Source organism: Corvus moneduloides, chromosome 17 (assembly GCF_009650955.1).
Source record: "Corvus moneduloides isolate bCorMon1 chromosome 17, bCorMon1.pri, whole genome shotgun sequence".
Classification (NCBI taxonomy): domain Eukaryota; kingdom Metazoa; phylum Chordata; class Aves; order Passeriformes; family Corvidae; genus Corvus; species Corvus moneduloides.
In genome coordinates this window covers 11,910,136-11,937,930 of record NC_045492.1, presented here as the reverse complement: position 1 = coordinate 11,937,930, position 27,795 = coordinate 11,910,136, and the positions used below count along the sequence as shown (strand labels likewise).

At 40.5% G+C, this 27,795-nt stretch overlaps 1 protein-coding gene across 2 annotated transcripts; it reads right to left on the bottom strand.

The window, feature by feature from the left end:
- Positions 1-5,994: 5,994 nt before the first annotated feature.
- Positions 5,995-27,779, bottom strand: LOC116452524 (serine/threonine-protein phosphatase 4 regulatory subunit 1-like). Of its 2 annotated transcripts, XM_032127102.1 has the most exons (20): positions 27,678-27,779; positions 27,538-27,582; positions 22,801-22,933; positions 22,371-22,477; positions 21,627-21,769; positions 20,975-21,121; positions 19,266-19,373; positions 18,067-18,132; positions 17,311-17,469; positions 16,643-16,836; positions 15,862-16,295; positions 14,940-15,172; positions 14,283-14,375; positions 13,612-13,797; positions 13,168-13,329; positions 12,472-12,572; positions 11,253-11,373; positions 10,620-10,754; positions 9,811-9,952; positions 5,995-9,104 (listed from the first exon to the last, which is right to left on the bottom strand). In XM_032127102.1, exons 1-20 carry the CDS (start codon positions 27,682-27,684, stop codon positions 8,950-8,952), a joined length of 2,871 nt encoding a protein of 956 aa, XP_031982993.1. In that variant the 5' UTR covers positions 27,685-27,779; the 3' UTR covers positions 5,995-8,949. The 2 variants fall into 2 exon arrangements, with proteins under 2 accessions (XP_031982993.1, XP_031982994.1); XM_032127103.1 differs by lacking the exon at positions 27,538-27,582 and having other exon boundaries at positions 27,678-27,769.
- Positions 27,780-27,795: the final 16 nt, after the last annotated feature.

Sequence of the window (27,795 nt, the reverse complement as noted above, 5' to 3'; positions counted from 1 at the left end):
ACCCTGTGGGGTAATATAATGAAACATAAAAATACTAAGTCTCACAAGACTATGGTTCCAGCTCAGGTCTCTCACAACACTAACAAAACAAACAAGCTTCACTTTCTCGCCTGATGACTACAGCCTCCCCTGAAAAATTACAGCTTTATTATGCATAATTCAATTTCATCAACTGCTTTTCTTTATTGTCCCTTCTAATTATGCACACATGTATTTGTTATTTATTGCAATACATAAATCATGCCCCAAGCATGGCACAGAAGTACACACACACTTCCTATGCAAGAAGAATGGAAAAAATCAGTCAAGCCAGTCATGGATATACTTAGTCCCCTGTCCCATTCTGGATTTGTAGGTGTTTGTACAGATTCAGAAACCACATCTGAATTCTGTCTGAATTCTCTCTTGGGTTGTTACAAGGGCATTAATTACCTGCATTCTATAATGTATCACAACACCTTTAAATGGTTTTTATTTCTGAAAAGCAAGGTCAGATGCACAGAAGCTTTTATGCTGCTGGCAGCCTAATGATGACAACACAGTAACTCAATTTGTTGCCTAATTTTGGCACAGTGAAGCTCGGGTCAGTGGTGCCACATGGATTACTTTTAAACTCTGGTCATGATTCCAGACTTCAGTCCAAATTCAGACCTTTAAAAGATACATCACAGAATCCTTGTTCTCCACAAAGCTACAGAGGAAGCTTGGGCAAGGAGATCTTATCTTTAGCCTTCAAAGGTATTGTCTGAAATCAGTCCCTGTGGATAAATCCCTCCAGGGCAAGATGCCAGGGCCTTGCAGGAAGGCAGCACATGGGATTTGTTCGTCCTGAGCCCACTTTGACTGTGCTGACCACTCACCCTTCCCTGCAAGAACATCTGCATACAACAAAACTAAGCCAAAAAGTCAGCGCTTTTTTTCCAGCACACATTGAACCACCTATGGAATATAATTAATCTCATATGTACATTCCCTCTGCAAGGTGTCAGGACAGCACAGAGTCCAGAGGCATTTATGTCCAGTGAAGAATGTAATGCCTGCAGGTCTCCCTTCTCCCCCAGAGGAGAGAGACTTGAAAGGCTCCCATAATGGATGTTTATCTGTCTGTGGTATCAATTTATTAATTTGTTATGCACTAATCATTAATCAGCATCTGGTGCTCAGACAGTACAAGGGGTCGCACAATCAGCCATGCAGAGCATCACCCACTGCCCCGCCAGAACTCACAGATGCTAAAACATCAAACAGGCAGCAGAGGGGCTTAAATTTCGTAGAGTAAATGCCAACACTGCTTTGCAGTCCTTGGATGAGCCCAGCCATGGAAGCTCTCCTGATTAGACCAGGGAGCACTCCCCTCGTGTCCCTGAGGTCACAATTTGGCTAAACATATGCAGAACATGCTTGGCTCATTACACATGTGCATATCAAATCCACATTCAGCAACAAGGGAACAGAGAAACAATATATGGTAAAATACTGGAACTGCACTTCAAAGATCAGGATGCAGTTCCACGGACTCCCAGGGTGACTTTGGCCACAACAGTCACCTCTCCTGCTCCAGCTCCTGTCTGTAAAAAGCAAAATAACCATCCCTCATTTTTACTTCACCCATCTTTGCAATTTAGACTCAGAGTTCTTTGTAGTGGTGTCTCTCTCAAAATACATCCAGCTCCCAGTACAATGTCCTCCTCAGAACAGCCTTATGGAAATGTATCACAAAAAAAAAAAAAGAACCATATAAAACATCCACCGATGAGATAAGACCACCAGCACAACAGTGCAATGAACAGCTGTAATCTGTGGGAGGATTATTTCTCTTTGCCATAAATGCCATCTAATTTTGAAGACAAGCTCTTCCCTTTCATAGAACAGGGAACTCAGTATTTGCAGACAACTTCCCTTCCCACCAGTATGGTTTTTAAAGGCTCCCAGTAGTTTGTGACATTAGCTAGAAGATGTCACATCTTAATGACAAATATTAGTATTAGTCTGCTTGATTAACATAATTCATTTCTTCATGGACGTTTTATTCCAGCTGAGCTGCTTTTCATCCATCCATATTTGCTGGGGGAAAAAAATGCATCCTGACATGCAATGTTAATGTGCCCTTTGTGCTGACCTCTTATCTCTTAACTTTTCATTCTCACCCCGCCCCATTCTCTGCAGTGCCTGGAATGAGCTTTAGCAGCAGCTCTTGGTCAAGACTCTCATATGCTGGACCCCTGCCAAAGCTTTTGGGGTGTTTAGCACTAAAGGTCTATTCCTATGACACACAAATTTAAATTTAGCACTAAACTGGTGGGCAAAAAAAAAGAGAAAAATATGTAAAATGTCACTTTCTGACAAGCAGAAAATTAGAATTCATTCCCCTGAGAATTAAATGGACTTTTCTGCTTCCAGTCACTAACTATGACAAGGTTAACATTTTTCAGTCTAATGACTAAGGACATTAAGTGTGCATGTGAATAAGAAATAGAATTACTGGAGGGTATTAGCTGAGTGTGTGACAACAGCCCAAGCTGACAACAGAACTCCGAGGCTGCCGATTGTAGCCAACACCGATCCTTTGCTGCGGAGGACCAATGGATACCAGAACATGGAGGGCATCCTTCTGTCCTTATTACTGTAACAACATAAAAATCACAGCAAGATCCACATCTGGGCGGGAGGAGAGCTCATTTCAAAGGGCATCCAGCACGTTCCCAGTATCCCAGGCAGGGACACCACGTCAATCAGAAGCCACAAACCCCTGAAGATACTCCAAAAAGAAAAAATCCCAAGTGCATCTCTTACTTCCCTGAGGATTCTTTCACAGCTCCTGATTTAATTCTGATATGACACAAGGATTAGGGTAGGAGATTAAGTTATTATTTGTGACTTGCCTTAGCTTCTGTCCTTCCTAGTTCAGTTTTCCCTGTAGCTCCTCAGTCTTACTCAGCTGTGGCAAACTGAAGCTGTGTCTTCCAGACAATAAAGGATTTCATGGGCTGCAGCACCAAGCAGGGAGGGCTCAAAGGAAAAGAGAAGTCTTTGTGTTATTGATATGCCCTAGGTATTAAGATACTGCAAATTATTAACTATTGGGAATCTTTCAGGACATATATAAAACTGGGCGACTAAAAGGTAAGACTAGAAGATTATCTTTTCAAATATCTAATTTCTTCTGTGAAAAATAAGTGTAAAAATGACATTTAGAGATATGGGTCAAGTTAGAGAAAGCCCTTTTAAACAGTGACAATTAATATGGATTCTATCAGAACAATAAAAGCTGCAAGGACATCAACAGAATTCAACACAGAGAGCTCTCCTTTAATTGTTTTTGCCTTTGATTTGGTTTCAAAAACTGCTTGGCCACAACTGAGAAAAATCCAAAGCTTACAATTTAGGGGATAAATGAAACATTTATAAAAATGAAAATAGACATTAGGACTAAAAAGAAGGAAAGAAAACCAGAAGAAAACAAGTACTTTCAAAACCACAGAATCTACCTCTAGATTAGCCAACTGGAAGGATTCACCAATTTCTCTTTGCTTTCCTGTGGCTGCCAGGGCACTCATGAGTCCAAAACAATGCACTTTTTATTTTTCTAGTCTGAAATCACTGTGATGAACTATTAGGCAGCTCAGTTACAGATCATGTTTCCTGCAACATCAAAAGCTGGATTCCCCTCTCTGCATGTACAACTACCAAACACATCTCAGCCTCTGAAAGGTTTGTGCTTTACCAAAGCAGCGTGAGAGGATTCCTGTGTGTTTGATACCAAAGACAAGTGCTGCACCTGCCCTCCCACAAGCTCTGATCCACATTCCACACCACTCTCACTCCGACTGCACTCTGATTACTTTTGGTCCCTGGCCTCATTACCTCACACTTCCCTACAATAAACTGCATAAGCCACCTACCTGCCTGTAATCCTGATAAATCCAAATCATTTTGAATGAATTTGTTTTGTTCCTCTGCCCCTCTAACTTTCTCAGCCTTATTTTATGTCATCAGCATATTTCAGGCACTTTTGAAATTACATTCTGCTTGAGGTCACTGCACTCATTTTAATTCCAACCCCCCCAGCACATCAGTGCTTTAACTCCCTTCTGATTTATTTATACTGTTTATTATCAGAGCCCAATTCAATCAATAAAAGCTGGAATTCAAACACATGCCCACGTTTGAATTATGCATACAAACACTCATCAGGGGAGAGAAGACAATTGCTATGGTCTAGATCATTCCTCTAACATATGGCAGCTCATAGGTAAGGAGGCTCACAGCCATCAATTTTTATACCTTGACTTTTGCTTGACCCCAGTGGTTGTTTGGCTACTGGAAACCAAATGAATTGAAACAGCGTCAGAAATTCCACGGAAGAGGCTTGGGCAAGGGATCTCTGCATTTCTTATCCCAAGCCACGAGAACCATATTTATGGGCTTTCTGAGCTGACAGTTCCTTTATTAGCTCCTGTACACACAGGAATTCCAGAAAAACACCAGCAACCCACACCAGACAGTCATGTCAAGCAAATGCTGCAAACAGAACAGTGTACAGGGAACTGAAACTTAAAGGGAAACCAAAGCACAAACCTCAATTGCAGCCTGGCTTAGGCATCACACCAACCTAAACGGGCTGCTGGAAGCAGAGTAGGAAGTTAATAGCTTTGGCTCCTCTCTGCAAACCACCACCCTCCCTAAACATTACTGGTCAGCAGATCCTCAGGCACAGCTCACTGCTGGCTTCTGCTTGCCTTTGAACGCAGTTGGTGGTTACAACCCAACAACACTGCAAATTCAAAAAACGAAGGCAGAGAAAGTGTGTGGATGTGGTTTCTGCTACAGACAGACTACCTTTGGAATTGTGTGCCCCAGCTCATCTGCAGTTCCATTTCTCTCAGTCCTCAACTCCTCATGGCTCTTCCCTCTCCATCCTCTCCCTACCATGGATCCTTTGCAGCCATCCGTCATAAGCAATCACCCTCCCTCCTAATCACTCTTCTGAAAAAGCTGTTTCTGTTTTTCCTTACTGCTCCAAGCTCTTGTGCCACAGCAGAGCTGCACTGGCTTGTAGCACATGGAGGCATGGCCTGAGTGCAGGGGACTAAATCACAGCTCCTCTGCCCTCCTCACGAATTTGACAGTGACAAAATTCCCTCCTGAATCTTCTCTGGCCTAGAGTTATGTGAATTCCAGGAGTCTCTTTGAAATCCTGTTTAAATATTTCACAATTTATGCACAGAGTATTTTGGCTTTTCTATCAATACATTTCTGCTCAGTAACTCCCAGTTTGAATGCTGATTGTGTTTTGCATAAATTAACTAAATTGCAGCCCTTCTGTTTCATTGGTACTTTTTGTCTGCTTCCCTCAAGAACAATATCAGGGAGATTGCAAGCTGACTACAATTCTCTTTCCTAAGCAAGAGGAAAACATGTAAGAGCCCAATCAGCACCAGTTTCCTGACGTCTGTTGGGCTTTATAAGCTGTATTATGCTCTGGCATTTAACAATTTCTGTTCATTTGGTTCACTTTAAGAAGGGAATGTAACAATTGCCACAGTGAGCCTCTGGTGTCTATTGAAAAATAATGAAACAGGTGTAACAACAGCTCCTTTCTTTCTCCTTAAAAATTCCCTGAGCTAACAAGTTGTTTATGCAATGCCAAAGCAAGGACAGGTCTCTGCTCCCAAGTTCCAACACTCAGCTTCCATAGGGAGATGTGCAGCAGACTGGATTTCACAGGTACGACAAGACCAACAGTGGTGTGAGGCTGCCACAAGCACAAAACTCTGCTCAGGTGCTGCCTGAGCCTGAAAGGACCCATATCCCCACAGGCAGGGGAAGTTCCAGCAATAGATGGCACATTTTAAAGGCTCTTTTACTACACATCGTGAAGAAGTCCACATTCAGCCCTGGTCTGACAGCCAACAGTGTTTATACCTGGAACATGTTTCATTAACCAAGGAATACACTCACATCTCACCCATGACAAAAATCAGTTACCACAAGTTGGTTTATAAAACAGTCACAGGATTTATTGAGATAAATACAAATAGAAAGTTACATAGATTCTTTATTCTGACAAATGAATGACACTTCCAGAGTGTCCCCACTTAACTGGGCTCTAAACACCACCGTGTACAGACACAGCTGCCCCTGGGGCAGCACCTGACTGCTGCCACGAGCTCATCCCACCAGGGACACCAGCGAGGTTCAAACCTAAGCAACATGACCAACATGCTTTGGATTACAAGTGCTGGATCATTCCCTACAGCACCCCAGCAATATTGCACCAACGACTGTTCTTGTCATGTTCCTTAGCTAGAAATGCTGAAAAGTGATATTCTTACTGCTGCTGTGAAAGTGGATGGGCTACCTAACTTTGCTCCACCTGGCTTTTTAAATACATATTTTTGCATAATTTAAACAACCCAGAGAACTGCACGTGAACACACTCATTGCATACATTTGTCTAGGACAAGACGTAAAGTGCGGCCTTTAGTCATGCTGAAATCATTTCTAGTTTAAAACTAAACCAAAAAGACAAACTTGCAGAGGGTAAATCTGTATAACAGACCTGCACATTGTCTACAAAACACCCACCCCAGAACTATGCTGACCCCCATTAGGACATGCAACTGTGGAGTTGTAACAGGAGGTTTTAAATGCTCGACTGAAATTGCCTCATTCAAAACTGACCTGAATTTGGGAGCCAGAGAGGTACCAAAATATTGTTAAAAACAAAGAGCTTTGTTCAGCCTTTTAGTGAACTTTATAGCTGGTGGCTTACCCTTTACACACATCCTAGTTAAAAACCCCTACTGAACACCAACCAAACATGCTAAAACCTACGGAAGCCTGTGTTTTCCAGTGGATTATTGCAAGTCAAGGTAACTATCTAAGGTGATCTGACAAACAGCAACCTGGGTTGGGTTAACATTCAAGGTATTTAATTTATATACAGTATATTTCAAACATACTTACATATACACACACTTAAAAAAATCTGTTCAGTGCTGAGAAATTTAATGAACTGATAATAAAAAACAGAAGTGAAACCTTGTCAGAAAGGCCTTAGAAAATCTGAACTGTTAGAAAATATCAGTATAATGCCAGCATTAGAAAAAGATATTAGAACTAGAAAAAATTAACTTGAGGGGTCTTTTTGTTAAGAAATTGTAATCATAAAAATCCTGTACTGAAGAAGCATTTGTTTTAAATTATAAAAAAAACTGTAAAAAATTAAATGTAGAATGTTGCAGAGTTTACACTGTGTGCTGCAATAGCAGTGGTTCTGCCTGCAACTTCCAAAGAGTGTTTTGTGATCTTACAAGAAAACAATTTGTTACAAATACTGTACATATTATAATACATGACTGGTTAACTTATACAAAAGTGAGCCCTCCCAAAATACAGAACCCAGCTGAGGAACCTACTCACTATTGCAGACAAGCCACATCCAAACAAAACTGAAACAGTTATTTCTATGAAAACCTTTCCCCATGTGAACTACTTACTATGGAACATGAAATAAGGGCAAGTATTGACACAGGTTTGCTCAGGAGAAAGGACTCTGCTCTCAGAAAGAAAGTAACTGTTATCACATTAAACCATTTCTTTAGTATTTGAGCATTAGTTTTTGAGCAGGACAAAGTTTCAATCCACAATTAAAAAAAAAAAAAACACCAACTTTTTTTTCCCAGGACCCACATTATTGCAGATTTGGGTTCCAAGAGAAGACAGGGTCCAGGAGAAGTATAAGCTTTATAATTTTTCTGAGGCTACTCAATTTGACTAACACAATTCTGCTCTTTCTTCCAAGCCCCTGTTCCAATAGACAGGAGAAATCCCACTTCACCTTACATGTCTCATCTGATGTTTGCCCCAGACCGTGCCCTACAACCCACAGAGGTTGCAGAGCAAACTGTGGCACCACCTTTCCCCAGAACACTTCTGAATTGGGGTTTTGCAGAATTTAGAGGTCCTTTGTTTCTTAGGAAAAGCTGTTTGGGGTTTAAACACTGGGCAGGTTAAAAGGTGTTTGTTAAATGAGGTGTGCATGTAAAACAAACAAAGACTTAAGCCTGTAACTCTCTGTAATACCCTTGTACAGCCACAGCTCCTGTTGCAGAACTGAGTCTCTCAACTCAAGTGACCTTTGCTGGGGCAGAATGAGGAATTTTCCGCTTCGGAAATCTCCACTCTACCTGGTCCTGGGAGAGGCAGCAGTAACAAAAACTGACCTGTGAACACCTGTAAGGGTGTAGCTCAGAAGTAACAAATTACTAGAAACCTCACAATATACAAAGAATCTTGAGCTCTCTGTGCTTTGAAAAATATCACACATAAAAATGGCCCATGCTTAATTCTAGCAGTGTAACTACTTTAAAAAAATGAAATGCTTTTTGAGCTTTTCCCACTGATACAGAATTAAGTTCTTCATAATATTTTGTTACAATTCTAAACTATTCACATATATACACTTTCTTTTTTTCAAATAAATGCAATAGCTGAAACAGTACAAAGATTATAATAAAAGTGAGGAAAGAATAGCTTCAGGGAAGTTTGCTATAATCGGGTTTTAAGATTTAACAACCTTTTTAAGCTTATAGCAGACTTGTACTAACGGAGATGTTTTGTTAAAAAAAATGAAATACAAATTCCAATTATGCTGAAACACTGAGTGTAGTGTAAGACTTTAGAGACACTACTGAAGTGCAGGTGAGGTCAGAGTTATCATCCCATTTACAAAGGGAAAACCAAAAGGAAGGAATTACTCACAGGACTCAAACACACCGGTAGATGAAACAAGGTTGTGAAACGAAGACCATAACATTTCTCAATACTCCCTTTCCTGCTCAAATAGGTAACAAAACCCACCTTATCTGTCCTTGTTATTCACACTAACAGAAACACAAGGTGAAAAACCATCCAGCTGTTCAGCTTTCACTGCAGAACCACCCCTTAGTTTTGTTTCTCAATGGTGATACTGTCCATGTTACCCTGTTTCAGTTTAACGGTGGCAAAGAAAGACACATCTTGATCTCTGTCAGATTGCAGGGCTAGAATGGTCTCTTCTGCAGCTTCTAGATGAGGATTGCCAACACTTTTAAAATAAGCTGGAATAAGAGGAGAAAAAGGACAATTTTAATCAAATACAAAAGAATAAACCCTAGGGCATAAGTAGTGCAGAAATACAGAGAACGCCAAAACCATCTGGGGCAGCTTATCCAGCTTACAGTCTCCTTACAGAAACTACAGGAAACTAAGGAAGCTGACAGAGAGAGAAATGTGCTGCTTCTGATCCATCTTGCTAGGTACTGAAATACTTCTAAGATAAACTTTTTGCTGAGCCCTAAATAGAGATGTATCAACGAGCAACAGGAAGCTGCCACTGTACAATGCATTCCAAAACCTTCTCCAGACTTCATTCTGAAAAAAAGATAGGCGATTTCTGTCCTTATTCCTCTGAATAATCAGAGAGCAGCACACAAATTACATTTGAGATACACCCAAATAACCCACGGCTGGATCGCAAACGCGGAGCCGCCTCGGGCGCGGTTCGCGGGGCCGCACTGCCCCCAAGTGGGGCCACTCGGCACCTGCAGGACCGGCCAAGGCAGCTCCAGCCCTTTCGGGATGAGCATCCCATGTTCCAAGGCTGCAAAGCCACTGAGTACTCTCAAATCTGAATTTAAATCCTAAGTTACAGCGTATGATTCTGTTTCACAGCCTTGCACCGACTGAGCTATAAGAGCTGTGCTGGCAAAGGAGAGCCAGTGCTCCTGAGATGTTGGATCTTTCCCAGCAATTGAAGGGCCACACCTTTCTCCAGCAACGTCTGCCTGAGAGCCTTGGCGAGCAGGACCCTGACGTTCGGCACAGGATCTGATGCAAGGCTTAGAAGGCTGGGGAGTAAGTGTTCAACAAACTGGTCCACAGGCATGCACTCCTCTTCTACTACAGCCTATGAGACAAACACACAACAGGAGAAGGCAAAATTTATGTTAAAAATATACTCATTGCCATTTCTTTCATTTCTTTCCACCTTATACTTAATTTGGCCTGTTAAAATAGCTCTGAACAAGAACATCCCCCCCCCCCGTGTCTCACTGTTCTGAAGTTCAGCCAAAGATGCGCCAGAAAGAGCAGATGAATTTCTTTCAAGAATGTTTTAGCTGCTCTCTTCCCTGCCATCACCCTTTCCCCTTTTAACGTTCAACCCTTGCTCCTCACTGCTACCCAAGTAAGCATTTTTGGTTTGGAGGGGGTGAGTGACGGCAATAAAGAGGGAAATAGTTCCTGGCATTCAGCACCCATTGGTGGTTTGAAGAGCTCTTGTGATCCTTTATCCTAGCACAGCCAAGGATTAAACAAATGCATCTCCATTCGGGACTTAATTCTTGGCTTTGCCACTGGGATACCAGAAAGTCCAAGGATCAGCTATGGCAGCTGAAAGCACAGACCCAGACAGAGATACAGCCTGGAGCGGGACAGCTGGATGCCAGCACTGAGACCACACTGACTGACCAAACCAAAAAAGACCAAACAAACTGAGAGTTCAAATTTCAGTTTTGCCCACATTCCTGCAAAGCCCCAAACTTTATACACATACAAACAGAGAATATTCCAACCTGACAAATGAAGGCAAAGGCTTGTCTCCCAACCCACTTGGAGCAGTGGCGAAACCGCACTACGAGCTCATTGATGAAATTTAATCCCAGGGCATTTGCACTGTTTGCATAGAACTTCTGTAGTATTGCTACAACCTGTGAGCCAAAGGAATGGGAAAAGGAGGGGAACAAAAAGAAGAAATGAAATTTCAGCTGTAGCCCTTAGACTTAAAAAAGACATAATTTCATCTGAATTCTACAAGGGACACTGTATTCAGTGTAGTCAGCTGTGCTTGTAGGCTTCATAACAAATTAAATCAGCTTTGAGGAAAGATCAGTAGTTGGTTGTTCTGTGTTTTGCTGTGGGGTTTTTCCCCCCAGAACTAGGGGAAGGTTTTCCAAATCACATATACTGGCTTTCACTCACTTCAACCACATTCACATACAACCACAGAGAAAGATTTCAATATCTGTAACAGTCTGACAACTCAAAATATTTTATAAACTTTCCATTTGACTTTTTTCCATATTGATTCCAGTGTTTATCAAAACATCCCTATTCACCCTACTTGTGTGAAAAAAACAGTGATTTCAGGTACCCTCTCCAGGACCATTTTCCTGCTCTCCTGCCAGGAAGTGAACTAAATCCCCTACCAGTTTGAAGGAGATCCACCGAACTTCTGAAACTTTATCGGAGCACAGAGTTAGTGCAATGTGCCTTAAGTAGTCATAGACATCATTGGGATTGTAGAGCTCCAGGATCAGGATCAGCTGCCTGGAACACAAAGGAAATCATTAACTGTACCAAGTGCAGCATCAGCCTGCTGCCATTCACCAGCTCTTACAGGTAAGGAAGGAGCACCAAAGCACCAGGGTTACTACAGAGCCCTTGGGCACTTTGCTCTTCACTTGTTAGAGGTACAGCTTTAATCCATCAGGGAGGCCAAGAGAAACTACACATGATCCAAACTACATGTACCAGTGTATCAACATTACCCAAAAGAATAACCAAAGGCTACAAAGAGAAGCATGAGAAGCTTTTATCAACTTCAAAACAATACCCTGTACATTCTTGCAAAGCAAAAACTGAATATTTACCTTGGTGTAGAAATCTACATTTCAGAAAATAATTCCTATCTCAGAACCACACAGAACTCACTCCAGCCACAGAACCAGCAGCCACACAGAACCCAGCCAGTGGCAGCTTCCCACCAGGGCTCAGGGGAGCTGCTGTGTAACTTCTGTACCACTGTGAGTTTGTTGTGCCAAACGACAAAAGCAGAGCAAGCCCTCAACAGCCCAAACACAGCAACACAATAAACACAAAGGTCAGACATGAGCTGCAAACTATGCCACCAAAGGTGCTTCAAATATCAACAGGGCTTGCAGAAAAGGAACTGTGGGATGTTAATCTACCTTTGTTATATAGCCAGTCTTATAGAAGTACCAAAAGAATAAACTTATTTTTTAAGAGCTGGTTTTTCTTTCCTACACATTAAAAAAATTACTTTTCACATGTGTTTCACTAATTTTTGCAAGGGAGTCTTGAACTAATAAATTCTCACTGAATAGTATCTATCAGATTGTCATGTTTCATTAGCTGCAACTGAACCAGACCTCCATTTTAGTAAAATCACAGACACTTAAGTTTCAGTCACACATTACAATGCAACTTGTGAAAAATAAAAAACCCAAAAAACCCAAATACCCTCAACTCCCCCCAAACAACGCTAACAGCCAGAGGCTTTTTCCTTCCTAAAGGACGGTTGTAAACTTTTAGCTCCTAATCGACATGTGCTAACTTCTGAATGTAATTACTTATTTCCAAGTTAGTTGTACAGGTTAAAAATCAGAAGTTAACAAAATTACATACTCTGCCAGCTCATAACGAAACCTCCAGTTCCTGCTGTTATCAGTCACCACAAATTCTTGCAGCTGGTAAAGATACTCTCGCCTTTTGTCTGCATGAAGTAGCTAAAGGAAAAACATTAATGGTACAAAACTGATAAAACTTCAAACTTGCAGTTCTCTGGTGTGTTACTCTATTCACACTCCATGCATTTTCGTACTTGAAAGCAAGTGACCATTGACAAGGTGCTTCCTTAAAACCGTGCACAATCACCTGAGTGCCTGCACACACACAGGTGACATCCAAAGGACAAGAAGTCATCCCTTTAGCAACACCCAAAGCACCATCTCTGGGCATAAGAGTGAGTAACCAAAAGCTACAGATCTGTGTGGATTCCACAGCAGCCCACCAGGATCTGCCCTCTTCTCTCCCAGCCCCAAACACAAATTGCAAATGGGCCAGCTTTCTCAGTTTACAACAGCTAGCAGCATTTACAACCACATTAACAAAGGGTTTCAACTTTGGTATTTTGTTGGGATATGAGAGAAAAGAGAGGTGAGGCACATTAAAAGAAGGCATAGAGGCACACACATGAAACAGCAGCATTGCAGAAAACTAAACATTAATTAGATGCTGATACATGCACAGCTTGTTCAAAAACTCTTCATACAATGGCGTCAGAAAACATTTTATGCTGAGAATTTCATTACACTTCCCTACCTTCAGAAAGTCATACAGATGTTTGAGGACACCGATACGCACTTCATCCAGGTCTTTCAAGAACCCATTGAAAATTGGCACCAGATCAGCAGCTGTTAACTGATCCCCCAGGATCACAGCCAGCTCGTGGATGGAGAAAGCCAGAGTGCGCCGCACCTTCCACTGCAAACAGGCCAACAAGGGAACTGCATGAGGCACCACAACTAAAACAAGCAAGCTTTTGAACAACCCCTGTGTGAGGATTGAGACAACAGGACAAACAGGGCTAGTAGAAAGTGTTAATCATATTAACTGTAAGTCTGATTTAAATCTGTAATTTTATGTTTTTAGTGCATATTTTTTCCCTTGTAAGAAATTACATGATCTTATAACTTCAGTGCAACAAACTGAGCAAACAATCCTCACAATTCTGATTTATGGTTACAAACCCTTTTTTTTCCTTACCTGTACATCTGAAGCCAGTGTCTCATAGGTGTCCTTGAGGCAGTGCCAGTTCTGCCTGCCCAGAGTCAGGGCCACGCCAGGCAGGCTGTAAGCACAGTGCTTGGCAATCTCAGTGTCAACAGTCTGGGCCCGAGCAGGGTCAGTCATGGACAGGTACTGGTCCAGTAAAGGCTGAGGGATGATGTCCTACAGACAGACACACACTTCAATTTAAAATCAGAAAGAAAATACACTTGCTGTGCTACAGTTCTACCAACCAGCCAGCACCCAAACACACCCCTTGTGTGTGTTACCCTCACCAAGGGTACATGACCCCAATGGTTATTTGTCCTCTCATTAGGACAGAGTAGTCAGCAATGAACAGTCATTATGGCTTTATCAACACCTTCCATCAATCAAGCTGAAAATTCCTTCTTTGCTGATGCCAAATAGCAAATCAGTGACAGAACAGTACAGTCACTGCCTACCTTGGTTGCACAGGTTGCCTCTAAGGCACCAAAAAGGCAACACAATGTTTCTAATTTTCTCATTTAAAATAGGGTTCTCCTTGAATTCTGGAGCATTCCCTTCACATTCCACAACTGATCCATTGCAGAAGATACCACTGCATTAAGGGTAAGATGAACTGTAGCCAGTACTCCACTAAATCCATTTGATGCCATTCTAATCACCTGTAATTTTGACTTGTCATCTTCAAATGGTGGATTACTTTCTTGCTCTTTCCTCAAAAATACACTGGTTCCTCTGTGTTGTTCTTCTGAGTCCTGTAAAAGGAGGTACCAGGTAGTGAAATGAGTGAGACTTGGTGCTGTTTGGGATATTTCAAAGCATCACAGTGCAGAACAATAGAGCTCAGATTCAGAACAGCCCTGCACAGGCAGAGCCTTGTTCAGTGTGTTTATGCAAGTACAAAAAGTCAACAGTTGTACACTGAGGCAAACAACAGAGACTGTAGCAGCAACAAAGGCAGCAGTAGTTAAGATTTACTTCTAAAGAAAGCAACCTAATTTACCACCACAAACCCAACATTCATACACATTTTGGATGGTTACTTTTAAATAGTTTTTATTCTTGAAATCAAATTATTCAATAGAATTTCATCAGGAAAAAAAACCTACAAGACTACTGCAAAACTTTAACTCCTGGGTCATTTGGGTGCAAACATAAATGATAACCTCTTAAAGGCTTTTCTTTTTTTGATTAGACTAAGTAGAGTATCACAGCTGTGGTCTAGTAATGTTCAAAGGCTTTGGATCAAAAGTGGGTCAGTTATGCCAGGAACTACACAACCCCACACAGTTCAGACATGGAGCACAACCTGTACTTACTGTGCTTTTCAGCACACTGGTGGCTGACTGGTCACTGATGTCATCCTGGGAGGCAGGGGATGAAAGAGTGTCCCCCTGCACCTGGTTGCAGGCAGCATCTGAAACACCCGTTTCATCCAAAATCATTTTGTTCTGAAGATTGTCACCACTTTCTTCCATTTTTTTGGTCTCACAGTCACCAACAGAATCAAACTGAGCAGCTCTGAGAGCAGCAGACAACACTTGGACCTGAGCTGTATAAAGCAAAAGATGGTTATTTAGTCTCCCTACTGCATTTAAAAGCATTAAACTTGCAATTAACTCATCTGAAAAGATAGAAGGTAGCCCAGTGTGAGCTGCACAGAAATGGTGTATTAGCAAACCCTTGCTCTTGGAAAGAAAAGACCTTTTATCCCCAAGCACTCAAGAGACTTGGTGAAACAAGAAACTGAGCTGACTATGGATGACAAGAGGGATTTAGTCCATGAAATACAGATCCCACCATCAGGCCAATATCCTTCCAATACTTTCAACAAAGGGCCTGTTTCAGGTGGCTAAGGAGAGAGAACTTGAAATTAGGGCCATTCTCACTCAGCCAAATATTAGATTAATTCAGCTGGTAACATGTAGAATTGTCATTAAACCCCTAGTACCTACAATACTCGAAACCTGTTAAAACTGTCTTTAACAAGCTGTTTTGTCTTTTGTAGTTAGATGAATTTATTTTTCATGCAAACAGAAGCCAGGAACACTTCCCCAGCTGCTCTAGAAATAACTCAGGTCTTATAAAAAAAGCTGTCGCATAACCTTCTACTATAATTTACTCCCCAAGGTAGGCTCATCACCCTATGAATACTAAACCAATTAAAATGCAGTCAAGTGTTTTGTAAAGGCCAGAAAACCAGCTCAGAGAAAACACAATTTTACTGTCACAGAGCCTCACCTTGAACATCTGGATCATCTATGTGCTCCTGTAAGCTTTCAAGAACCTTCTTTATTTCACTGCTAGCAACACAGTTATTGCATGGCACAGAGCAGGCATCATTGTGCTTCTCAGCCTTGAACTGCAGCAACTCCAGGTCCTGACTTATGTCAGGCAGAGGAGGGCGCCAGTACAGGAATGTGTTAAACACGTCCTCGGCAGACGGCAGCCTCGAGCTCATCCCCGGAAAACTGCTCTCCTTTGTAGCTTCAGTGGCACCAGCAGCAGCTTTGCCACCCTGACACAAGTGAGACACTTCTTCTCCAGGGCTGGCACAACAATCTGAACTTTCTTCCCGTAGATCTTTATTGAGGTCCTCAGAGAGCTTTGGATGAACTTCTGCTGAAGTCTCCTCAGTCGATGATTCCGGTTTGATTTCCATTGGTTGTTCTGAGCTGGAAACAGACAAATATATTGAAAGTAAACTTTAAGTACTCTGTAAGAAGAGGTTTTCAGTGAAATAATTCATAAAAGACAGCAGCAACAAGAGAAGCTTTTCTCTCCAGAAAAACAGAACTTGTGTTACCACTGTGCTTTACTTCACCAGTTTTCCCTTTGCCCTCCCTGTGAAGCCAAAATGAATTTTTCAATAATGTGGTTACACTCAAATGTGTGATCTCACTCTTCAGACCTTTTCTAGAACTGCATTCTCAAGCTGGGATTTTTAGCCTTGACAAGCAACAAAAACCAATTACCTTTTTTTCAACCCTTTCCACTACACCACACCTTTCCCAGGATTTACCTGGACAATGCAGCATTTGCACTGGAAGACATCAAAGTGATATTGTTGCTTGGCTGACAGGAATTGGAATTCCCATCTTGTGCTGGTGGTCGGATACTCAGTGTCCCATCTTCTCGAATGTAAAGACCAGCACTCGAAGGGTTTGCAAATGTAGAAATAAATGGGCCAAGAGACTGAAAAGCAGCCTGACGAACCTGTGGAGGAGTAAGAGCAACAATCAGGCTTCGTGAAACTCTCACAGAGTTGAAAAATAAAAATTTGGTGCCATTTTTTAGTAAGAACCAATTAGTTCTTACCATAACAGCTTCATTTAATACCAAATATAACCAATTACCAAGTAAGTGCCACTTAAGCAGAGGGTGATACACCTAAGCATGTATCTACAACCATTGTACAGAAATCTTTTGGAAGTTATAAATTCAAAGGACATCTCTATCTACTTCAACTCATCTATTTAACACAAGCAACTTTTTTCTCAGAAGAGTATTTAAACTTATTAACTGATGAGAGGGAGGAAAAATAAGACACTACTTTATTAGAGGAGATTAGTTTTTTAGCACATTGGGCTCTGATCTCAGCAAATGTACTTCAGAGCATTACTAAACTTGCCCATTATTTGTTCAGGATCTGCCTGGGAGGATGCATCAATTCCAGAGTGAGTTACTCACCCATCTGCAGGTGTCACTGATCAGGCTGATGAACAGTGGAGACAGTTTGCTCCTGCGAACTTCTGGGGACGTGGTGTAAGACACTGCCATAAAACATTCAGCACAAGCCTTCCTCATTCCCCACACACTATCAGAACAGAGCTCAAAGAACTTGGGAATCTGCCAAAAATAAGCCAATCCAAAACTAATTAAAGACTAAACAAAGACTGCAGCAATATCAAAGTATTTGTTTGAAAACTGGAGACAATGACAACTCAAGAGAGAATAAAATAAGTGAAGAACAGAAGAAACAGGGGCAGGTTAAATGCATACACTAATTAAAGGAATTGAAAAAAAAAACATCTCTCTCGCTTACTCCATTAGGAATGTGTGTATAACTATATGCAATAAGAAAGAATAAAAAGAATTACTAATGGCCTACGAAATCATAATTGAATTGATGATCATTGAATCATGATCTAGTTCAGGGAAAAATAAAAGTGGTAATTCTAAAGTGTGTGTGTGTATAAGTATAAATATATGTGCATATATATATCTGCTGTCAATTACATTTTTAAACGTGTTTTGCAAAACAAGAACTTTGCATTTCTCTTAATTTCCAGTTTTGCTGTGTAATTGCAACCAAGGCCTTAGCCAAATCAATTAAAAAATGCATACACACTGATTAATTTATAGAGAGGACAATAAAGGAACTCATTATTAAACTTTCTGAACTGAGAAATACAAGCCTTGCAAATTGATTGGGTTTTTACATACCAGCAGTCTTTCTGTGGCTTCTTGCCCAACTGCATTACAAATGTCACCAAAATTCGCTGCACAAATCTAAGAAATAAAAAAGCATTAATAACATTGTGTCTCTTTCAAGGGCATTAGTTTGATTATCAACTCCACCATGCATTATTTATCCCATGAAACAACTGCACATGTTTTGACTCTTCCAATTTCAGCCCTGTTACTATTACTCATGTAATAGTAACTCATCCAAACAAAGACCCATTGGAGCAAGTGCCCATACACCACATGCCTCTGGAATCAATAGTAATAAAGGTTTCTGCATGAGGAGCATCATCTGCTCCAGTAACCACCAGAAGGGACAGTAAGCCCACATGAAAATTTAAATCACTTTGAGCAGCAGCTGCCAAACCCAAAGCAGGCCAGAACATGATACCAGGGTCAGGACTTAGGTGTACTGACAGCACTACCCTGGCTCAAGGTGGCTTAAGTGCTTTGCTGAAGCGAAGTTTAATCAAGGTCTCAAGTTCATGCCATTTACAGACTGTTACAGAAGCTCTAATTAAGGCAAAAGGGACATCCCCTCATGCTGGAAAAAGATGTTGGCAAAATCTGAAATCATTCAAGATAGAACTGTGTTAATACACGTTCTAGTCACTCTCTGTGCTTATTTAGAAGGCAATAAAGCAGCTCAATTTCCAGCAAGTGCAGCTTACGTTGCAGACCAAGCTGAAGCTCTGCATGACCCTTAAGTCTACTCAAATATTTTAATACTTCTTATGCTACAAGTTTCCTTTTGTACTCAAACATGAATTAAAGTAAGTCTTACACTTCAGGGATTTCTCCTTTCAATAATAACAGATTTTTTTTAAAGAAAGGATGTCTCAAATGTCTATTACTTTTGAATTTTGAAATCAGATGCTTGAAATTACGCAAGTTGATTCCATCACATAACCAAGCACAGCACCTTAAAAAAAAAGTTGTGCAAAACTATTAAATGCGCAAGACCAGTTTAACTACTGGACCCAACCCACTAGCCAAGGTCTATTATCTGTTTCTTTACTGAACCACAGAAACTAGAACCATGTCAATAAATCAAAACTTCTCTTCCAGATGCTTTGAAAGTTCATCAGCTAAAGTTATGACTAAATTATGCAGGAAGGCATTTGAACAGCAATGTACAAATTCATTTTTAGGTGGGTTAGAGTTGGACACACACCAACCTTTCGGACTTGAAACAATTTCCCATCACTGCACAGTTCACAGAAACGAGGAAGCAGCATGTGCTCAACTGTTGTTCTGCTCAACATAGAAGCCATTTTACAGATTATCTGAAATTCAGGAAATGAATATGTGTAAGGAGAAGAAAATGATAAAGCTTGTAAGCACAGCCAAATATTCCTCCTAAAAATTACCTCAGAGAGCAAGATAGTGATTACAACCAAATAGATTTAACTGCTACACATTATTTGTATTTTCGTACACCTGTTTTATGTGAAGCACAAATATAGCTTTACTTGAAATCATTCTATACCAGAACATAACATTTCTGCATTTAATTCCTTTTCCGTTTGGTTAAACAGAATTTTCTTAACAGATTTGTTTTCAAGGTGTTTGCAATGTGGCAAACACTGGTATTTTGTATGGGAAGACAAAAGCTCCATTGCCCTAAGCACCTTATAAAAATCACACTCTTTAAGCATATTAGAAATATCCCAAGCTTCAGCACACAAGTAATTGGGCTTTAACAGTTCAGATACTTAAAAACGCGCACAGTCCCAGCTCCTTGAAGGCTCAGATACCACAATAAACTAAAGGTTTGCCATACAACAAGAGACAAAAAAAGGGAGTGCAAGAAAAACTAATCATTTATGTGAGCCAATGTACACTTTACAGGAATGATGCCCTGGAATTTTAGGATTTAACAGTGTATAATTAAAGGAAGTTAGTAACGTGCTCATTAATTCAGCTTTCTCTGGGGAACCATCAATTTCCACTACCAACACAAACCATGTTTCTGCTGTGAAAATCATGTGCTTTGGGTTGTGTGCTTCCTTTCAACTCCCACTTTCTGGGAGAAGTTGCTGTAATTCTTGTATTTGCAAGAGTAAGAAGCAAGGGGCTCTTATGCACCTTTCTCCTCAACTGCTCTGCCTGCAGCACCAGGGGTTTAATGCCTACACAAACATCATCTGATTAACAGTCCTCATCTTTCTGGTTTTATTTTTCAAAAAATATTGGCGCTTTCTACCTTCACAAAAAATAAGCTTTATTCCCTTCTAGGAATAAATGCTTGTCTTTGTAATAGAATGCTTAAGAACTAAGGAAGAGACCATTCAAGGACTTTCCTACAAATTTTCCAACTCCTAAAAGGCATCTGGTGCTCAGATGTCATCCTGGAAAATTGCCTAAGCAATTCCCAACTCTCAAACAAGGAAGAGGAAAATCTAGCTGGTAAAATATTTTACAGGTCAAGTGTCAGATATCCATGCTGAAATGTAATTACACACCAGCACTTTTCTGTGGAGTCAACTGATTTCTTGAAAGTCACCAGGCAATGTTTTTTTCAAAACACTTCAGAACTGAGATCAGGTCATATTTCTATAACATTACTGTGAAACCTGGTAAGAACACTCCGGGGAATGTAACAATCCTAACAAGAATTTTAAAAAAGGCTGCCCAGGACCAATTGTATTTTAAAGCTATTCAGCTACTATTTTGACATCATTTAGCATCCTGAAGTATAAAGATGGTCTCTTCTTAAATCTGATATTTTCAAAAATTCAGACTAAAAATCAAAGACTTGTTTTGTTAAAAATCCAAGTATCTTAATGAATAAACACAAAAAGTTTGATTGCTTACTTTATTTAATGTCAGCACTATTCCTGGACCTCATCTTAATCACCACTATAAATTAGTGTTATCAACTTACATTCACAGCTTCCACCTTGTACTCATCATCACTGTCAGGGGCAGAGAGGTCCAGCAGAATTGGACACACCTTATTTTCAATGTCACTCTGAGCCACAAGGTCTTGTTCCAGCAGTATCAGCAGTGCTTCCTGACTTGCCTTTCTAACCTATAAACAAACACAAAACCAGTTTGTCACTATAAAAACAACATTTACAGATACAAGAACCACAAAAAAAAACCCCTATTCTTTGAATGGGCACACAGGTACAAGCTAAAAAAAACACAAAGCCAGAAAAAGTCTTAGTTTTATTATCATAAGGAACAAGTAACAAACACTAAAGTTTAACATAATCATTAGATGACATTTCATCACATTCTGAGAATAAGACAAAAGACAAAGACAGGATCTGCAAGTCATGACTCCTGTAACAGACTCTCTCCATGTGCTAGTAGGCAAATGCTGAAGTTTCCCAGTTTTTGTGAAGGGAAGTATTAAAAAAAAAATCAGGCCTCCCTAGTACAGTGTGCTGAAACCAATAAACACAGAGCACTGTGTACAAGCCAGATATCAACCAACATGGAATTTCCTCTTATTTCTTTCTCATGCCTTAAATTCACTGGACCACACAGAATTTTCCAAGGATTCAACTCCTGTTGTCTGTTTTTCCTACCTGATTATTAACATCTGTGAGGTACCTCACAACTATGGGCATAAGGTATTCAAAAAATGCTGTTGGGAATTTCGGTCGACTTTCTTGTAGAAAAATGGCAATAGGAGGTATCTGTTCCATCAGCTCTGTACGAACAGTCGGCTCTGGAAATAAAAGTCAAAACTGCATTAGTAAACATGAAATGAAGATCAGGTACCTTAAGAAAAAAAACAACATTTTTCTTAAATGTTTTCACAACAGAGGAAAATTTAAATAATCAAAACATAAAAATAGCATCACTGAGATTGCCTGTTCTTAAAGGAAAGCTGAATAAAACAGAATAGCCTTACATACATCATTGCAGTTCAGAGACTTGGGATCAGTTCCCAAATCAATCCTATAAAATGAGATCACAAGCTTGAAAATTCAGTCACCATGAATGTATGCATGAGAACTATTAAAACACACAACTGCTCTGTGCCACTTACACCAGATATAAAAAATCAAATTTAACAAATTTCTTGAAAAATATTGCTTCAGGCCCTATACCAAGAAAGGACCTTTCATTTAACATTTACCATACAAAATGCTTCAAAAACAGAGACAAAAATGAATCTGTTTTCATTGACAGATCTTCCTGCTATGATTCAACTTCCTTGGTTCACTCATTGTCTTCTCAAAATCGGAAGTCAGTACTTCCTATGTTGCAATTCATATAAAATAACTTACACAAATTAAAAAACAAACAAAAGCAAACTTTCAAACCTGCATCTTCAGAGAGCCTGACCACTATTTCCATTACAGTCAGAAAGCCTTCTTCATTGTTACTGAAATCTCGAAAGACATCCAGAAGACCCCTGGCAATAATTTGCCTGTGAACACATAATTGCTTTAATATCCAGCCAATGACACAGAGATGGGATGCATGGGGAACTTATCAAATGTATATGGCACCATAGAAGAGATCAAGCTCTTCTCTGAACATTCTACATACCAACAGAACAAAGATGGAACCCAGAGATCTTATTTAGATAAACAAGAATGCAAATCTTTTCATGGAAGTGTTTTACAAGTTATTCAAATAGAAATAACATCAGGCATGTCTTTGGGAGAATAATGACAGACACAGTGACATCTTAACATCCACAGTGCACTCAGACTCAGGTACCACCAAGTGTGCCAGTTGTGCCCTTACCTGTTATATACATTATCACTGAAGGCATATTTCTCTAGACGAGCCAGTGGAGTTAAGTTATCCTGTCCAGGAATATCCAAGAATGCTGTTATCCTCATGCTACCACAGTCTTGTCCATAATCTTCAATGCCAACTTGAAAGATATGAAAAGTAACAAAGAAAAAAAAAAAAAAAAATATCCAAGAGTCAGCAAGAGATGTTACAATGTAAAATACAAGAAAGCAGTAACTATTTCTTTAAAAGAAACGTAATTGCACTTCACTGAAAACAGCTTACAAAATCATCTTAAATTGTATCTAATGAAGTTGAGTACAACACTTCATACAGACTTGTAAATTCAAGCTTTAAAATTTAACTCAACTGTCAAAATCCTTGGCTTTAAACACACTTTACTTTGCCCTTTCAGTGGAGGATCCACATGCACTGAGTTAAGAGGGCTCAGCTGACACAACTCCACATCACAAACCGACCCACACATTCAAAAGGAAAGTAAGTCCCATTAGAAGAAACAGGAATTTTAAAAACCATAGCAAATTTCAAACTGTATTGCTTTACAACAGCAAATTCTTATGTCTGTTTCAAAGTTCCCAAGGTACATTTTTCTCACTGTAGTTACTGGGTCCCACATACTTAAACAGGTAACTTCGGGAAAAACTTCAACTTCACCGTACTTGTGAACATGCTGGGAGCTCCCCACTGCACACCTATCAACTCTGGACTTTTCTGTGCGAACCTACTCTTCTATGAATCTTTTTTGTATTTACAGCTCCAGATTTTTACCCAAATATTACCACACCAACTGTTACAATTTGCCTCACCAAGTCTAACAGTCACCATTACAGACCACAGGCAGGAGGTACGACTGTGAAAAGGAAAAGGAATGGGATCACTTTGTTGCCAGCTTATTTTAATCCTTTATTCTTACAACCAAGTGAAATAACGTGCCTGCAACACATAAATCTTTCACATAAACACTCTTATTTAAGCACTGAACATAGGAACTCCACAGAAGTAGTTGCACTGGAGTAGTTAATATTGCTGCTCTGGGTTTACAACTGTCCCAAGCACTCCTAGAGCCAGGCACACTTCTTTCACACAAACAGAGCAACTGGGATCATACTCAAGTAAAGGCAAATTCTGCCAACACAGCTTCTCACATGCAAGATGTATCTCACAAACCAGCACATGCACTGACAGTGACAATCACTGAAGACAACAAGCCACTTCTTTGGCCTAAACTCCATTAATACCTGTTATAAATCACTTCATATGTTAAAAAACCCCTCTGTTACTGAGAGGTACCCAGCCCTAGGTTTTTCCCAACATTTTCTATGTAAAACTCTGCTTTCCAATTATTCAGCACAAGTCAAAACACTCTCAGAAATACAGCTCAGTAAAAGAAGAAATCATCTGAACATACTTGAAGAAAAATGCTATACCTGGGTCTTCAGGGGGGGAAAAAAAAGCATATTGGTTTAAGGTCTCCAGGAGACCCAGGTGAGTTAAAATACTGCAGCAATTCCAAATTCTGCTGTTCTGGCAGACAACGTGCTCAACAAGCTCAGTAGATTTCAAACAAAATAGAACTGTGGGATTAGATTAAATGTTGACATATCAAATGTACACAGATACTAAAAGTGAACCCACAGCTACACAATAGGAAACAGATGCTAATTATTCCTGGCTTTTTTGAATGATGACAAATTGCACTGACACCCTTATTTCCAGTCCACTGGTCATTATTATTTCTCATGGCTGCTCCTTACAGAAGGGTCTGTTGGGTTCGAAACATTTATCTGCACAAATGTAAACAATTTACAGTGCGCAGGTCTGTCTGGGATCAATCTGCTCCAGGACTTAGCCCCAGTCAAAGCATCTGAAAACACCCAGATTTGCTGCTTCAGAAGAAACTTGCTGTATCCCTGATAGCTCAGGGGAAGTTACACAGTGTCTGTGGGATTGCAGATTTCCCTTCTGAGGCTGCAACAAACTCTCCATATCCAAACTCTGGCCATCCTTCTATCTATGCAATTATAGCATATATATTTGAAATTCCACACAGACCAGACACTCACTAGCTGATTTTTGAGGCTAGTCACCTGTTACACGAAGAAAGACTGATTAGAATCAATATACTTGTCATTAACTTTACCTAGTTCCCACCTGTCCCCAATTAGAAACACTCTAACCATTAAAGCTCTTAGTTAGCTTCAAATATTCCAGAATTGCTACCAATTCAAATGACAACAAAATAAATCCCAGTTCTAACTTTGACTACAATACCACACCTGGGACTAATTTTGTAAACATGATGTACATGTTTAATTTTACAACATGGAGTAGCTCTATTATTCATTTAAAGTACTTAAGCACACACCAGTGCTTCCAACAGCAGAGAGAAAACAGAGCACTACTACTTATGCTCAGGATTGAGAGTTAAATACCTGAAATTTTTTCCACACACTCTCACTACACATAAGTAAGGAATAATCATGGCAGAATCCATTTTGTCTTCTCTCAAAAATTTTAGTTTTCTTTTTTCATAAAATAAGACACAATCGGTACTCACAAGTTTCAGAATACACCAAGTACTATGAAGTAAATCCCAAATATTGAACTAGTATTTCTTATTTAATGTTCTTTCACAGGTACATCTAATATTCAGTATTTTACCCTCTAACTAGATCAAACTAGTAAGCTTGGAAATCTGTTCACCTACAATCAGAAATAAATGTGACAGTATTCACAGCTGAACTCGAGTTCACTGCACTCAAAAGCTGCTCAGAGGTGTAAAAAACTCAAGGTCACAGGACCTAGCAGAGCAATTCAATGTCATCACCCAGTGTCACCATCCACATTTCACAGCACAGACCAGTAAATACCAGCACCAAGCACAACGATTTAACGAGCTCAAGGAGGTCATTTTTCCTCCTGGTGTTTGACAATGAAAAACAAATTCTTTAGATACTTTCTTATTAATTACACAAAGGGCATAAATAAGCTAATTATTTCTTCCAGATGGCCCATTTTCTCATCTTATGAAAAACAAGTTTTAAGCTTCACTTGAATTTAGATAGACTTTATGACAGCTTTTTTCCCACATTCAGAATAAGCCCCTAAACTCCCTGTTTCAACACAATTGATCTTCAGTGCATGACACTATTTCACCAATTTAATTCACCAAGAAAGAATCCAGTCCCAGTGATTTATTTCACTGAGGCTTTCCTAAAATACATCCTGAACTCCTTGCTAGCCTAGTAACTGGATTAGCACAACAGTATCTCAGTCATAGGACACCTGAACTCTGCTACAACAGAGAGCTTTTGATACCATAATTCTAAAGGTATAGTCAAATTAATGACCATAATCAATATTTTTAAATCACAGAATTAGATTTTAATAAAGCTCTAAAAGGTACATTTATTTACATGCTCATCCTGAAACTGATAATTTCTTTTATGAACTACCACTTATGGCAAAACTGTCTTTATCTGGACGTTTTTACTTACTAGAGTTTTGTCTTACAAGCATCAAACTTCTTAATCAACTTAGCAACAATCTGTTACAGTCTAAATAGAACAGCCAAGGCATGAACACTAATGGAAAACAAACACTTCCAGGGATGGTCAATCCTTGGTCAAGGCCAAAACTCGTAAGAAAACTACTACAAAATTTGCATTTATTTCTGCTTCTCACACTTTACATGCTGCTACCTACTAGGGAAAAGCAGAAACCTCAAAGTCTGAGAGCAACAACTAATAGAATTCCACAGAACCAGCTCCTCCCACAGAGGCAATGTCCCCGCACATCTTCCCAACTTTAGATCCCACTTGTATTCCAACATTTCCTCTGGTTTTCCTGAAGGCCACCTTTCTCCTAAATCAGCTGTCTCATGCTCAGCTGGGAAGGTGAGTAGGATGGGTCCACCTGTTTCACATTTCCCAGCAGTATTAAACAATAAAGGTCTTGCGAGAAACTTTATTTTTTTTCTCACAAGAAACGAATGAAAGTATCAGTTTTCTTTTTTAATAGAAAGGTCAAGCCAGCATCCAACGTGCTAATGAAACCACCCCACAGAGAGAGAGCTGCTTTCTAAGACCATAAGAAGTTTGTATCGCTGTCACTCAAAGCTTTATCTCCTGAAGTCAGAGAGCTTACCAGGCTGGTTCAGGTCTGACAGGTGTCCAGATCTTCCGGAACACAGCCCTGGACTACAGCGGCATGTGATGGAACTCTGTCCCTGCTCTGGGACCCAGGGCAAGGTACTCAACCCAAACCCACCAGTTTGTGCAATCCAACCGGAGCACACACGGCGAATTTCCCTTTATCCCGAAGCGCACTCGCAGCATATCCCCAGGATACAGGAGCAGCGGAACACGTCCTCACATCCTCTAGAGCTTTGGAAAGTCTCACCGCGACTGAGCAATCCCTGGGCTAATTATCCTAATTCCCACCGACAAGGGAAGAGGAGCGGGGCTGATCCCCTTGTCCTCCCGTGCACCTTTCCTAGGCAGGGGCGCTGCTGGAGCTGCTGTTTACACCGAGCCCAGTGGTCACTGGAACCAGCGGGGATGGTCCCTACACACTGGGAACCTTCACCTTCCAGAACTGCCTCAAAATCCTCCCCTCGTCCTCACCGGGGTGAAAATGCGGAGAGGGAAAGAGGGCAACAGGACGACCCCGGGGTAGGAGCGAGGGCCTGAACAGGGAGCGGAAAAATAAAAAACAGTTACTCACAATCATCTAAGTCATCCTGCAAATCCACAAAATACAATGGGATCCCTACAAACAAAAAACAGAAAAAAGACACCAGGGGGTTGGTTTCAGAGGGACGGCGGCAGCCCCAGCTGAGCCGCCCGCCCGCCGGCCCCACTTACCGGCCATCTTGGAATGGACATGGGCGAGGAGGAGGAGCGGGAGGGCACAGGGAGGAGCCGCGGGTGCTTCCTGCCGCCGGGTCAGCCCCGAAACGCCACCGGGTGAAGGAGCAGTGGC

Bases quoted from the DNA above. Each gene is read 5' to 3' on its own strand.
- LOC116452524 (XM_032127102.1), bottom strand. The intron at 15,173-15,861 runs GTGAGGCTCTGT...TGCTTTATACAG, and splicing joins AGATGATCCAGATGTTCAAG to CTCAGGTCCAAGTGTTGTCT. The intron at 12,573-13,167 runs GTAGGGAAGTGT...TTTTTCCTTTAG, and splicing joins ATCTGTATGACTTTCTGAAG to CTACTTCATGCAGACAAAAG.